The 14,028-nt window shown below is 52.2% G+C and overlaps 4 protein-coding genes across 4 annotated transcripts; 3 read left to right on the top strand and 1 right to left on the bottom strand.

Moving 5' to 3' along the window:
- Positions 1-311: 311 nt before the first annotated feature.
- On the top strand, positions 312-802 carry P170DRAFT_469237 (mitochondrial 37S ribosomal protein bS16m; the record flags this gene model as incomplete). Its single annotated transcript, XM_024852608.1, has 3 exons — positions 312-388; positions 503-695; positions 761-802. 3 exons carry the CDS (start codon positions 312-314, stop codon positions 800-802), a joined length of 312 nt encoding a protein of 103 aa, XP_024709051.1.
- A 4,418-nt stretch (positions 803-5,220) lies between these two features.
- Positions 5,221-6,746, top strand: P170DRAFT_431562 (RNA-binding protein). The gene has a single exon (XM_024848066.1). It carries the CDS (start codon positions 5,269-5,271, stop codon positions 6,496-6,498), a length of 1,230 nt encoding a protein of 409 aa, XP_024709050.1. The 5' UTR covers positions 5,221-5,268; the 3' UTR covers positions 6,499-6,746.
- Positions 6,747-7,975: 1,229 nt separating this feature from the next.
- On the top strand, positions 7,976-9,851 carry P170DRAFT_371996 (mitochondrial 37S ribosomal protein mS45). Its single transcript, XM_024845187.1, has 2 exons — positions 7,976-8,627; positions 8,869-9,851. The coding sequence occupies exons 1-2, from the start codon at positions 8,151-8,153 to the stop codon at positions 9,556-9,558; spliced, it is 1,167 nt and encodes a 388-aa protein (XP_024709049.1). The 5' UTR covers positions 7,976-8,150; the 3' UTR covers positions 9,559-9,851.
- Positions 9,852-10,800: 949 nt separating this feature from the next.
- On the bottom strand, positions 10,801-13,416 carry P170DRAFT_469234 (uncharacterized protein; the record flags this gene model as incomplete). Its single annotated transcript, XM_024852607.1, has 3 exons — positions 10,801-11,181; positions 11,244-11,893; positions 11,982-13,416. The coding sequence occupies 3 exons, from the start codon at positions 13,414-13,416 to the stop codon at positions 10,801-10,803; spliced, it is 2,466 nt and encodes an 821-aa protein (XP_024709048.1).
- Positions 13,417-14,028: the final 612 nt, after the last annotated feature.

Below are 14,028 nucleotides of genomic sequence, written 5' to 3'. Positions count from 1 at the left end.
CAGAGCGGAGCATACAATGAAAAGTGGGGAAGCTCAGGGTTGAATGTCAAACGCCAGAGAGGAACTTCCAAGCGTGAAGAATGGCAACTAAATAACCCCGACGGACGGGGATTGCATCATAGTCTTATCACGGACATCTCGTGTCCACCGCCTTGCGCTAAGCCAGAAAGGGGCGCTCCGGAACAATCCCTTCTCCGGTCCGTTGGAACTTCCGCGGAGTCTGTCTGGCGGCAGATCCCAGCGTCCGATATCCCATTGCTCGTTTCGCGCCGTTGCTTCCTGTCAGTCAATTCCGAGCACACGCTGTCAAGATGGTCGTTCGCATTCGTCTCGCCCGTTTCGGTAACAGGCACCAGACCTTTTACAACATCGTGGTGTCGCAGGCCCGGTAGGTTTTTCTCCCCGGCATTAATTTTTTTTTGGTCGGCGCTCTACGTTGGAATTGGGGACAGCGTGGAAGATCCTAAAGAAATGAACGAAGACTAATTTTTGCCTTGTATAGCACTGCCCGAGACTCGAAACCTTTGGAGGTCATTGGAACCTACAACCCTGTCCCGCAACGAGCCACGAACGAGACCGAGAACGGCCAACGGGCCCGAGCATTCAAGGACATCTCACTTGACCGATCCCGCGCCAAATATTGGGTTGGTGTTGGTGCGCAGCCTACCGACTCCGTATGGCGGTTACTGGACCTGGTATGTGGACGACTATATGCCCCGATTGGAGGGATTCAATGGGCTAACGACCATGCTTCGAATAGGCCGGTATCGCGCAGCGCAAGCCCCACGAGCAGAAGAACTAGGTTAGGACAAGCTCATCTGTTCTTGGGTGTACATTAGGCTGCTTTCAGGCATCTCAAGCATGCGACAGTGGAGTCGGGATGTTTGGTTGTTCAACGAGAAGGCTCGGCTTCTATCTCGGGAGTGCACGAACAAGAGAGCCTAGACAGAACTCGAGATGGATAACGTGAGAAAGAAAACCTGGCTTGTGCAACCCCCGTGTCTTTGGCATTTCCCTTGGCGTTTCTGGTTTTAAGTCTGTATGTTTGTACATTATGCGGGTCGACTGTTTTTCCTTGATTTCCCATGTAACATAACATGGCTTCGCATTTCTCCTTCCATGGGGATCTGTTATCAATTAACCTCGAGGATATTATCTCCGAGAGACTTATTTTGAGTCATATCTTAAGTTCAAGCAAGGAGACGTCATGTGTTGGCCTCTCGTGCTCTGGCATGTCAGCGTATGCCCCCATAGCCCGGGGAAAACATCTCCGGCGTTCTCCGACAAGGACACGTCAAATGACTGCCCTCCCCCTGCCTTACTCCCTCTTCGCCTCTCACCATGTCTGGCCAGAGCTTGGCTTACGTACTTTTGACCCCCAAGCCGACAGCAGGCGTGAGATGTTACCCCTTGCTCTCAGCCCGCCCAAGACGGTACGTCCCTCGACCTGCAGGTCATTCCGAACAGGGCTGAAACAGCCAAATGGCCGGTTGTCTTTGCAATCCCCGGCGTTATGTCTTCGAAATGCCATGCCGGTCAAGTCTGGTCTGGTCTGGTCCGTCGGTCATTGTGCCTGAGACATGTAGGTTTCACAGCATATATAGATATCGCTGGCACAATGGGCCTCTCCGGGTCTGACTAACGAGACGCGTCATGGGCATTCCTGGGTCCCTTGATTGATTGTCTGTCTTAGACGTCCTAGTCTAGGCTGCGTTTGGAGGGGGGAGATAGAGGAAAGAGTTTGTTTACTAAACTGGGTCGGGAAGTATAGGAAAAGCGTTAGCCAGGTATGTCACTATGGCTGTTTGTTTACTTTTGAGTCGAGAAGAACCGAATTCCCACCCAGTCATACTGCTCTTGTCATGAACCAGAAAGTACGAATCTGCCGGAATGGCACATGCTATCAAGAGGTCATAAGCAGTCAGATGAAGCCAAATAAGCACTACGACTCGATTCTCCTAACTTTAAGAAAACCACCAAATCAAAAAACGAGCATCCAGTCCAATCATCGCGACCGCCCTCCAGGCCAAAAAAAGAAAATGCAAAAGAAAAAGGAAAAGAAAAAGAAATCCCTGAACGCTGATCCATCCTTCTGGCGACGCAAGAGCCAGTCACAGCGGACAGAATAGACCAGATCACAGCGAACCAGACAACGAACCATTCCAAACTCTTACGAGGACTAGGTAGGGGTGCGACCAACGAACCAGTAATGCACCTCCCACCATCCAGGCAGAGAGAGAAAGAAAGAAAGAACGAAAGACGAAGGGGGGGAGCGTCGAGCAGGGAAGATCCGCAGCAGAGTTTGGGCTTTTCCATGGAATCCTGCCAGCCCCCGCCTCGGTGCCGTTCGTCGCCTTCTCATTGGCGCCCCCCAGGCGATGTGGTTTTAGCAGGAAGACCATCCCGGCCTTCGTGAGGATCGGAGTCCGGAGTATGGGGTCGTGGTTTTCACCTGGGGGGAACTTTGGCTTTGACGGGATTGTCTGGTGTGTTTCTGGAGTTCAAGATAGTGGGATTCCTCTGGACCGAACGAGAATGAAGATGAAGGGCAATGCATCGGATGTCTCCTATTCATCCACTTACCCGTCGATTCATTGGTCTGGACCGAGCGAAGGGAACCTGAGCCAGCAAAATCCGGGTCAAGATGTCTGATCCTCTTCGAACCAGATTCTGCTTTGCTATCCACGGTCATGAATGTCCGGGCCGTTTGACTTCGGTAAAGGGTCAAGAGAGACGATCGTCATTGCCTGGCCTATTATTAACCTACGGTGGTTTGTTGTATGTGGTTTCCGTTCTCCTGTTTGGGTCACGATGAGGCCGAAAAATTAGAAAGAATGGCAGGGGATGTTCTGTTAGGGGATTTCCCCTCGTCTGTCCGGCATGCTGAGGTTAGATACTGGCATCAAAAGAAAACAAAGAAGAGGTTCTATTCTCTTTGTGAGGGTTTCGTCAGGGAGGTAGGTAATTCGTCATCCACACTTGACTAGTTAGCCTACGGAGGACAGGGGGGGAGGGCGAGAATAATTAAAAGGCGCAGGGATGATGCCGAACACGATGTCATTCATGCAGCTAGTCCCTATCTACGCTTTCACCCGAGCAGGGAACATCAATAATAATAATAATGGAAGCTGCAGAGCATCCATCTGAAGGACGACGTTATCAAGGCCGCGGTGGAGAAAGGCGCGAGCGATGATCGATCATCCGGAACGATACCGTCCCGTATGGAGGCGCCGCTGTCTCCACGACCCTCCGGCGGCCCCGCGCACGCACTGCCCTGATCGCATTCGTCGTTCGGGTCTGCCTAGATCGCTGCACTCGGTAAGAGCAACGCACGAGGTTGTGATACCGTGGAATCCATTAGTCAGAAGGCAGCAAAGGCGACAGCCTTCCGCCGACTGTGACTCATTGCAAAAGGACCGACGATTTCCAGGGTTTCTTTCGCGCGCAGGCAGCGAGATCAGGGGGGAGGCCCTCCTGCCGGGACTCTGGAACCCCCCGGTGCGAGAAAGCATAAATGACAGGAATAATACCTAAGAATAATAATGGCGCGTCGTGTCAATCGGGGGTTTCGGGTCGCGCGTTTTCCCTAGCAGCTGGTTAGTACTTCCGCCGGCCCTGGAGTGGCAGGCCTGGACCGCGACTTCTCGTTGGACGAAAGCAAGATTAGTCCAGACTCCCAGACTCCAGACTGCGCTTGTCGTGTGTACGGGAGGTAATAGAGTCGACGGCTGCAGGTGACTACGAAGTCCCTGGAACGGGAGCAGACTCGATCCGTGGTCCAACCGCGCCGGCCGTGACGAGTCTTAAGGCCTCCAGTGCTGCAGCCCCGTCGTGATAGGACTCGTCTCGATCGCTCTTCCTGCGCGACTCTGTTGCCAGATCTCCAGCTGTTCAACTAAAGTACTGCGTAGAAATAAACCATCGGAGACCCGGGCATTCTGTCGCATTTGCCAAACATACCGCATACGGCAATACGGGCCATTTCCGGGAGCGTCTACAGCCACGGCGCCGGCAGTACCGCCACGCACCGCCGCCCGCGCCGGTCGACCACCAGCATCACCACCCCGTTTAGCTCCCCTCCCTCTCGTCCTTTTCCCAGACTAACTCTATCCTCCCCCCGAACTCCTTCTCTTCTTCCCTCCTGATAATCTTCCTTTCCCTTTCTTCCTCGCCCCCCTCCGACTTCCTCCACAACCCCCCTCCTTCTGCATCCCCGTCTCGCACATCTTTTATCGTCATTTTTAATTCGCATTCTCTTTCTGTCATCAGAAATTCCATCCTTGCGAGTCTTCGCTCTTGATTATCGTTATCCCTCGAGTTTGGTCTTGCGATTCGTACTCATTATTTCTATATCCGCGCTCGGTCCCTCGGTCCATAAGTCGCATTTGCCTCATCGTCCATCCACATCGTTTCGCTTTCTTTCCTCGGGGAATGATTCGGTCGTCTACCGGCATCCTCGCGCAGCATTCATCGGCTTCGATCTGAATCTGGTCTTCTTTTTGTTCCATCATCCCATCGCTTCCGCATCTTCCCCATTCTCAAATCTCCACGCACCCGTCCTGACCCCCTGTCACGTCTTCGCCTCCCGTCGCTTCTCTTCTCTCTCTCTCCCTCCCCTTGCCTCGCGAGCAACCTAAACCTTCACACCTCCCTCCTCTCGTGGTCGGATCATCGGTCCATTCGACATCTAGGATCACCGGTCCGCAAGGCATGAGTGGCAGTTCGAATCAGTCGACCCGTACGAGTCCAGGCTCCCACAGTACCACCCAGCGCACACCCTCCGTGTCGTCGGGCGCGTCGCCTCCGCATCAGTCGCTCCCATCCTCTCAGGTGCCCTCGACGGCCCAGAATGCGATGTCGACCGACGTGTACAATCCCTCCGCGTCGCAAGCGCCAACGTCTCTCACTTCCTCGTTCCCCTATTCGTTTTCGCCTGTCGGCCCGTCTCCTCTTGACAGCGTCCCGCCCGCCACCATGCGCCTGAGCGATTCCGACCGGTCGCCGCAGAGCCTCGGCGGCTTCGTCCGACCTGGCAACGGTGGCAGCATCGCGATCCTATTGCGAAACCTTCCGAATAACACGAGTCGCGAAGGCTTGCGCAGCATGTTTCTCTTTTCCAAAGACCTCATCGACGTCGAGTTCGAGTCCGTCGGCCCTTCCAATGACGCTAGATATCTCTCCGCGATCGCGCGCTTCCGCACGGTCGCAGGCGCCGAAGAGGCACGGACTCTCCTGCACGGCAAGCCAAATTCCAACAACGACGCCAACATGATCGTGGAGATGTACAACGGCCCTATTGGCCCGTCTTTGGCTCCTAGGCGCAGCACCATCGATCATACCGGAACTTCGTCCCTGCTCGGAAACGTCGCGTCGAATGGCCATCCGGTGCGGTCGCGTTTCAACGGCACTTTCCAGAGTATGGAGAAACTGACCGCGACTAACCCGTCGTCGACCAATGACTCCCTACCCCCTTCCTCTGACGCAGGCTCCCGAATCCCCAATATCTTCTCGCCCCAATCGCCGATCGGAAATGGCGTCCATGACCTCCCGCGTATCAGTGGCAAGTCGATGATTGACCAGGACGTTGATGAAGACACGGGCGAAATACTCAAAGATCCGGTGGGGTATGCAGAAAATGGACACTCGGGCTCGCTCCCTCGCCGGTCAACCAACCCCCAGTTCCCTACCAACCAGTTTGCCAACTTGTCTCTTGCGACGAACATGTCCTCGCCGCCGTTGCCAAACTACGCCTCCGGCGCATCCGTTCACGTGGGAATGTCCAACGCTCCGGGCGCCTTCTCTCAGCAGTCTATGACCAACAGCCTGGGCAACGCTCATGCGCACCCTTACCCGCACGCGCACCAGGCTCGCCATAGTCTTCCCGCCGCCAACCCGAATGATATGAACCCACCCTGCAATACCCTGTACGTTGGCAATCTGCCCCCGGACGCGTCGGAAGAGGAGCTGAAGGCTCTCTTCTCCAAACAACGCGGCTACAAGCGTCTCTGCTTCCGCAATAAGCAAAATGGGCCCATGTGTTTCGTCGAGTTTGACGATGTGGGTACGGCGGGCAAGGCACTCAACGAGCTGTACGGGTACAAGCTTTCCAACAGCATCAAAACCGGGATTCGCCTGAGTTTTTCGAAAAATCCCCTGGGGGTTCGGTCGGGTCAGCCTGGCTCTAATAATACATCGAACGGCATGGCATCGCAGGTTCCGGTGTCCGCTGGCAGCAGTCTGGGCGGAATGCATAACCACATGTTCTCTACGGTGAGCGGACCGCCTCCTGGACTCGGACCACCAAGTTTCATTCCATCAATGCCAGTGCGTAATGGCGCCATGCATCCGATGGCTAACAATGCCTCCTTCCATGCAAATACAGGCTTGGGTATTCGGACGCATGCCATGAACCCCATGTCTCCCCCTCCTCCACCGTCCAATGGTGCCAGTTCCGGCGGTGCATCAGGTTATTACCCCGACTACATGATGGGTCGGTAAAATGACACAGGAGTTCACCTTTTCTTTCTTTCTGTGGAACTTATGTCCGACACGCTTGATGACTGTTAGGGTACGTGGCGCATTTTTGTGTTTTGGGGAGGTTTTTCATTCACGAGTTAGATCAATCAGCATTGGGAAGGGCTGCTCCCCTTCCTCTTGGGAGTAAGGATCATGGGTCCCTGGGCTTTTCTGTCGCTTGCTTTGGCTTGACTGTTTTTTTTTTTTTTTTTTTTTTTTTTTTTTTTTTTCTTTTCTTCTCTTCTCTTCTTTCCTCGCTTTTTCTCTCCCCCTTTTCTTCTTTTCCCACCTTGCTTTTGTCGATTCGATACACTTGTCAGCATGGAAATAAGGGGCGCTTCGATACACTGTCGTTTTCTCTTGCACTTACTGTTTTGCTTTTGGGTAGGATTGCATTGTCATTGTGTGCGATTGTTTTCTTATACCTGAGAAGCCCTCGAGGTTTTTGTTTTTATTTTTTGTTCCCCATTCCGCTAGGTTGATTACCCTATCATCATTCATACCCTGTGCTGTACTATTGAGTTTCGCGTTCTCGGTAATAGTGCTTTTTGAAGGATATCTTGCCGGTCGAGTCTTGTTTGCGTTGTGTTTCCGTTGTGTTTGCGCGTTCATCGATAGCGACTGTTCTTTTCACCTGTGCATCCGGCGCCCTTTTGATCTCGGAGGATTGCCAATGCGATTCCAATGATTGCTTTGTTTAGGGGTTTTTTTATGTCTTTCTTGTTGCTAGTATTATTACTTCTTTTCCATCTTGTTTCCTTTAGTTTCTCTACGACCCCCTTTTCTTTTTTTTTCTTTTTCTTTTTGCTATTATGGCTTCCTCGGATGGATCGTTTCTCTTGTCGAATATCCTGTCTGATCACCATGTTCGTTTTCTCTTTATAAAGGGGAATGGGCAAGGCTGGTTATACAACCCAAAAGGAAAAGACTAAGAGAAATGCATTGGATAGGAGGAGCACGATCATAAAGCACTGGACTTTATTATTGGAATCACTCATTCCGAGGCGTTCTGCGTGGGCTATACATGGAGATACATTTCTTGAGATTCCCTTCGGTTGGGACAGAAGCATCCTGGGGAATTATAGCACTTGGCTTCTCATTGACTTGCATCTTTTTTCGCAGCGTGGTGGATTCTTGTGTATTGCGTTTTGATATCTTGCTTGCTGTCTTTTCGCAGGTTCTTGGAATTGTATTTGCTTCAATGGCTGCTTTTTGCGGCGCCCAGAGTTGACTGGATATTTGGGCCGACATACCATTATCTAAGGGTTTTTTTGCTTCTAAGCTTATTGAACATTCTCGCAACTTGTAAACATAGTGACTCCGTAGTGAAATCGTCGAAGCCACGATGCTGAGGGTTTCCCGAACGGGTAACAATGTGTCACGTGAGCACCGCCGGCACCGAAAAGTTTCTTCGAGCATCCGCCCGCCAGCTCTCTCTTTCTCCCTCTCCCTCCCTCTTCCCCCATCCACCTCCCTTCCTCCTTTCCCAGCTCTCAATTGGTCTCTTCGCGTTTGGTAGCAGCTTGTTAAGCTACCATCTATCACCTGTGTCTTTTTTTATTACATCTTATCCTTTCCTTTCCTGTGTTGTGCGGTTGTCATAACGAAGAGGTTTCCCACCTCTTTTGCTCATCATGCCTCCGCGAATACAGAACCAGCTCGTTTCCAATTCCCTTCTTCCCTACCTATCCTCAACCTCTTCCACCTCTTCCTCTTCATGTACCTCCGTATCTAAGCTCCCCACATCATGTCCTCAATCACGGCGGCCCTTCTCCTCCACTATGGCCTCTCAAACAAGACTGCGTGTCAACATGTTCAAATGGCTTGATACGGACGGTGCCGGGTACAAGTCTCATGTGCCAGGGGAAACCAACTTCCTGAAGGGTCGGCGAGTTATCGATGAGGACCGTAAAAACATCCGGCCGTTCCCATTGAACCCGAGCTTCATCAGCGAGAGGATCCTAAGCGAGGAGCTGCGGAACACGGTTTACGATCAGGTTGTGAATAAGAAGAGGAGTGTACGGACCGTGAGTGTTGAATTCGGAATCGACATGCGGCGAGTAGGTGCTGTGGTGCGGTTAGTTGAGCTGGAGAAGCGATCGAGACAACAGGTAAGGTTTTTTCCCGCTCTTTTGACTCTATATTCCCTTACTCCACAACCTCGATGCAATGATGAGACACAACAAAAATTCGATTAGTCTTTATGACCCAGTTCAATCGACTGGGAATGGTTACAACGCCTTATGTTACTGATATGCATCTTCATGTTTTGTTCTTTCTTTTTCTCCAGTTCTTTCCAAGACGCCAAAACGTATGATTTGGCTCTTGCTAACATTGCATCTCGTCTATCAGGGCAAGTCGTTAGCTTTACCATATGCTCGTGCTGTGCACGAAATGGTTCCCTGCACACCCGTTTATACTGACCCGCATGAGCGGCGTCTTAACCCTCACGAATCGATCAACGATCTTCCCGTCCACCGGGCTACTGATGCCCAAATTTTCTACCCCGTTTCCGAGTCTCGTCAGTTCAACCGTATGGACGCTGGTCGTGTCTTCTCCGCTGCACCCGCCCTCACCCACGAACAATCTGCAAAGCAGGTGTCGGACCCTGATAGTGTTATCTTTGGCGCTACCAAAAAGCCGGCGCAAATCGAACGGGTTGGCAAGGGTACCGAGAGACATCAGGTGTTGCAGCCCGCGGACGTGCGTATTCCTCACCCGCATCTCGTGGCCCACGAGCGCCGCCGCGCCAACTTCCCCGATGAAGTCCGTGAGAACCGTAAAATCTACGAGAAGCGTCTCAAGGAAATCGAGGCCGCCGAGAAAGCCATTCGAGAGAACCAGGCCCGCAACGATGGCCAAGTTCTTAAGGTTCAACCCGAATCGTCGCGCTTCGAGTTCCGCTTTAAGGACGTTGTCGTCAGCAAGGAAACCACCGGTACCGATGGTCGTGGCCACGCTGCCCCTGGCCGGCGGTACGGTGTCCCCAGCTACGACCGTAAGAAGGGCCAGGTCAAGATTCCCACCAGCGTGGATGTTTAAACCACCAAACTTCCACCTCCCTGCGTCCCGCAATCCTCCATCTTTCAACGACTGCACTGTTATGCTCATCATGTGACCTGATCGTTTTGAAAGCACACCCATCTACCTCCCTATGTACTTGTATCTTGTTTTCTCTGCTTCTTTACTCCTGTACAGACATGTGACGAATGGGTCAATCAGACAGCGTCGGCTTTTTATCTTGTATTTGTATCTATCTACCTATTTCGAGAGACGGGATTGGAAGATCACCTGCTCTATATCCATTTTATATCAACTATCACTATTGAATAACCTACGTTCAAACACATAATTCTTCATCTGCGGCCAAGCTGTTACTTTGTCTTCCTTTATACTAGAATTCACACTTGAACAGAGGCCCTAAATCCAAGTACCTACTCATCAACGACATGCTACATGATCGACAACCTGGTGAAGTCTGGCCGGGCCTGCAGTGGACTTGTATGCAGCTAAGGACAAGAATATAGAATAGAATGTGCTGAAATATGCCAGAGTCCGAGCCCCTCGCGCAGCTACAAAGATCGACTACTCAACATTAGTAGAATATTGGTCTACCATGATGATTAACACAAAACTAGAAATATATATCCCCAAGTCAATACTTATACTATATAGGTCTACGTTCAGATACATAAATGTAATTATATACATAGCTAAATTGATATTATTAAATCAAAGGACAAGATATGATGATATATATGTATAACAGGAAACAGCAAAAAAGGGCAGAAAGAAAAAACATGAAAAAAGCATGGACATCTCGGTCGTTTTCGTGAGCATGTCTTATTGAAAATAAATAACACTTTGTTCTGTATACCTTCCCTAGAATACTATGTATAATAAAAGATGAAGAAGAAAGGAAAAAAAAACCACCCAACACCGCAACGAAATAGGACAGAATAAAATGAATATAAATGACGAAGAGCCAGAAAAGAAAATGGGGAAAAAGAGACCAAACAAGATGGGATAGAAAAAGAAGAATGTTTGGGAAAGGAAGAAAAGGAAAGAAAAGAAAAGCTATGCTGGGTATCCATAGAAGACACAAATAGCGGGGACAGTTTGTTTCAAAGAGCAGACTGTCCTCGATGATATGCATGGTTTTTGAATCAATCGCGGCCATATAGGGGGAAAAAAGATATAACTAAAGGAAAGTCTTCAAGTGAATGATGGCGAAGAAGCAAATGCTAACGAAAATAAAAGAGTGAAAGATTTGAGAAGAAAGTATCACACCTCTGGACTGTCAGTCGGTTCATCGACTGGCCCTGCCGACGTTGGTGGGCTGGCAGGGGAATCCGGGACCTCGGTGCTGGCATTCCCCGAAGAATCGTCTTGCTCGGTATCAGTCGGGGTCGGCTTAGTATTGTCGGTGCCATTTTGTTTGGAGTTGCTAGGCGCCGGGGATGGAGTCGGAGGCATAACGGACGAGGATCGTTTAGATCCGCCCTCGGTTCCGATCTGCATGGGACTCCGAGGACCGTCGGACACAGGTGATCGCTGCGTATCGTCCACGAAGCCTCGCCATTTGCGCCAACCTTCGAAGTCGATTAGGGCTTGCATGCAGCCCCATTCGGTGACTTTTTGCTCCAGCCATTCAAATCGGACAGGCTGCGAAAGATCAGACTCTGTATACGAGGAAGAAGGGGAAATGATAGATGAAAAGTACACACCTTGGTCAAGAAGTCATTGCAGCCGGCGGCCAGCGCCTCGTGACGATCACTTTGCAAGCTGCTGGCCGTCAAGGCGACAATGATGACGGGACTTTTGAAAAGCGAAAGATCCTGCAGCGTATCTTCTTCCTTCAAGGAATCGGCCCTGTTGGGGTCCCGCTCTGCCGGAGACGTTGCGTTGGCGCTCGACCGTCCCGACTCCTTTTTGGGGAAAACACCAACGCCATTCAATCGCTCCAGCCGCCGAATCTCTTTGGTCGCGTCCAACCCGTTCATGACAGGCAACTGGATATCCATTAGAACAAGATGGAACCCGCCTTGTTGCCATTTCTGTACAGCTTCCTGGCCGTTCGCGGCGCATTTCCAGCGCACGGAAAGACGTTTCATAAATGCTTCCAACAGTCGCTGATTGATCACGTTGTCCTCAACGATGAGCACGTTGATAGGCGGTACCGTTCCCTCGATGAGACCCCCAAACGCGGCACGCAACGACTGCGAGTTGCTCTTTTTCGGCTTCGAAGGACGAGGGCGAGGGGAGGCCACCCGTGCGGGTGGCGTAAGAACCTTGTTTTGAGGCGACTCCGGAGGGGGAGGGCCAGGTGGTGTGGGAACCGGAGGGGCCGGCTGAGAGGATGGCGTAACTGAGGCCTCTGTGGTTTGTTGTTAGTAAGAGAGTGCAGTGTGATAAACCGGGGATGGAAATTTCCATTTCAAGCACATGTGGGACAAGGCACAAACCTTTGGGACCCGTTGCCGAGCCAAGCATCGTGGGCGAATTGGTCGTATGCCGAGTCAGCGGCGGCCGGCGCGCATGGCGAGTGCCACGGCCGCCCGGTGACGGCAGCAGAGGGGCCTTTCCAGTGTTGATAATAGATATAGCCGGTGCCTGATGAGCGTTCACACTGGTGGTAGAGTTGTTGGGATGCGTCGGAGGGGTCGGAACGCTGGCGTTGACGGGCATGAGGGGGAAATATTCGCCATGCTCGCCCGGTTCGGAATGGTGATAGTATACATTGTGACGGGGCGACGGTTTCGGGGTCCGACGCTGCGGCATGTCGATGACCAAGGCTTCCTCCACCGTTTGCCCGCCGGGGTAATACGCATCCACCACCGTCACCAGCGATTCTTCGGGGCTCAGGATGCGATCGGGGGTGGCCTGCTTATTGGCGCCCTCGCGAGGCACGATGCGGATGGTGATATCAGGCGCGTCGAAGGTTTTGCCGAGTGAGTTGGCATATTTCATGATCACTTGGTCGCGGACCTCGTCCACCAAGGCATCTGTCGTGGTGGGCACCAAGGTGGCCGAGCCCCCCGGCCGTTTGACCCAGATCTTGCGAGGGATCATGGCGGCGGCAGCAGCGACGCGTTGGCTGCTCGTTGGGGGACCGGACTCGGACGACGCGCCGGGTTCGAGCAACGAGCTGATCCACTGCTGATTGGAAGCAGCTAGCAGCGATTGACGGCGGATTCCGAGGCTGGGACGTTTGGGAAACGAGACGGAGGTCGAGACGCCGGGCTGGAATTGGACCGGAGCGGAAGGATCCTCCGACAGGGGATTCGTGAATAGGGGCTCAGCGACCGTGGGCGCGGGCTGCTCCCGTCCTCGAGGAGGGGTAGGTTCGTAGGGTGTAGGTTTGAGAAGACTTGACGTCGGCGGACGGTCTGCGGCGAGCGAGGTTGGCAGCTCGGTTGACCCAGAGGACGGCGGTGGGGAATCGACCAGCTCGGAAGGGTGGCGATCGGGTTCAGATGCGACAACGTTCGTGTCCCGCGGTTCCTCGTGCCTGGAAGCTGCAGCGTCCGGGGAATTGGGCCGCGACGGCGCTCGAGGCGGATTCTCTGTCGGAGAGGCTGGCGGTGCTCTCTCTTCCTTCAGCTGAGGAATTTTCGTGGCCGATCCGTCATCAACCGAAGAAAACCGGCTGTGTTGTGGAGACGAAGTCACGACGCGATGGGCAGGGTTCTTGCGAGAGATAAGAGGCACGGAGGTCGCGGACACGGCGGGGGAAGGTAGCGGAGGGGAGGCCGAGGAGTAGTTGTGGTGGTGGGTGTTTTGATGATGGTTGGGGTCGGGATGATGACTGGCTTTGGCCGGTGGCAGCGAACTTGATCGCCGCAGTCGCCGTTTGAATCGCAGCCAAAGCGATGGATGCTGGGCCATGCTGGTGGCCATCATCGCGGTCTATGAACACAAAAGAAAAAAGAACAGAAAAGAACAGACAGCAGGACAAGGCTAAAGGTCAATTCAAATCAGAAAGTACCAAAACCCAGAAAAAAAGAAAAAAAAAAAAAGAATAAAAAAGGAATACAAACGAAATAAGTAAATACTAGAAAAGAGGGGAAGAGCACAAAAATAGAAGCCTAATAATAATTAAAATAAAAAAAAAGAGGGAGAATTTACCAGGCAATCAAAGGAGAGAATGCGTTGTCACCTCTTCATCCTCACTTGCACGCCGGGCACAAGGGGAACCACCGCCGAGGGCATCGCTGGGAGAAAAGTCCCCGGGATGGATAACCAGTCCCCGGTCCGGATCGGAGGGGAGATGAGGATGAAGCCGGAGGAGAAGAACAGCCGAAAGTGAGGGAATGGAAGGGAAGACGAAAGAGAGAGAATGAGAGAAGAACGAGAGAAGAACGGGGAGGGAAAGAGGGGAAGACGAGAAGTCCGTGACTTGGCCGTTCGATACTCCCTGATGATCTCCCGGCGGAGATGAGAGGGAAAAGGGATTCCAGACCATTGGAATAATTTTAATCAGTTCCTTAAGGCGATTATTCTTAGCATCGA

The sequence above is a fragment of the Aspergillus steynii genome (genome assembly GCF_002849105.1).
Source record: "Aspergillus steynii IBT 23096 chromosome Unknown P170scaffold_1, whole genome shotgun sequence".
Lineage (NCBI taxonomy): Eukaryota > Fungi > Ascomycota > Eurotiomycetes > Eurotiales > Aspergillaceae > Aspergillus > Aspergillus steynii.
The sequence above is the reverse complement of the archived record's forward strand: the minus strand, read 5'-3'. Positions and strand labels throughout refer to the sequence as shown.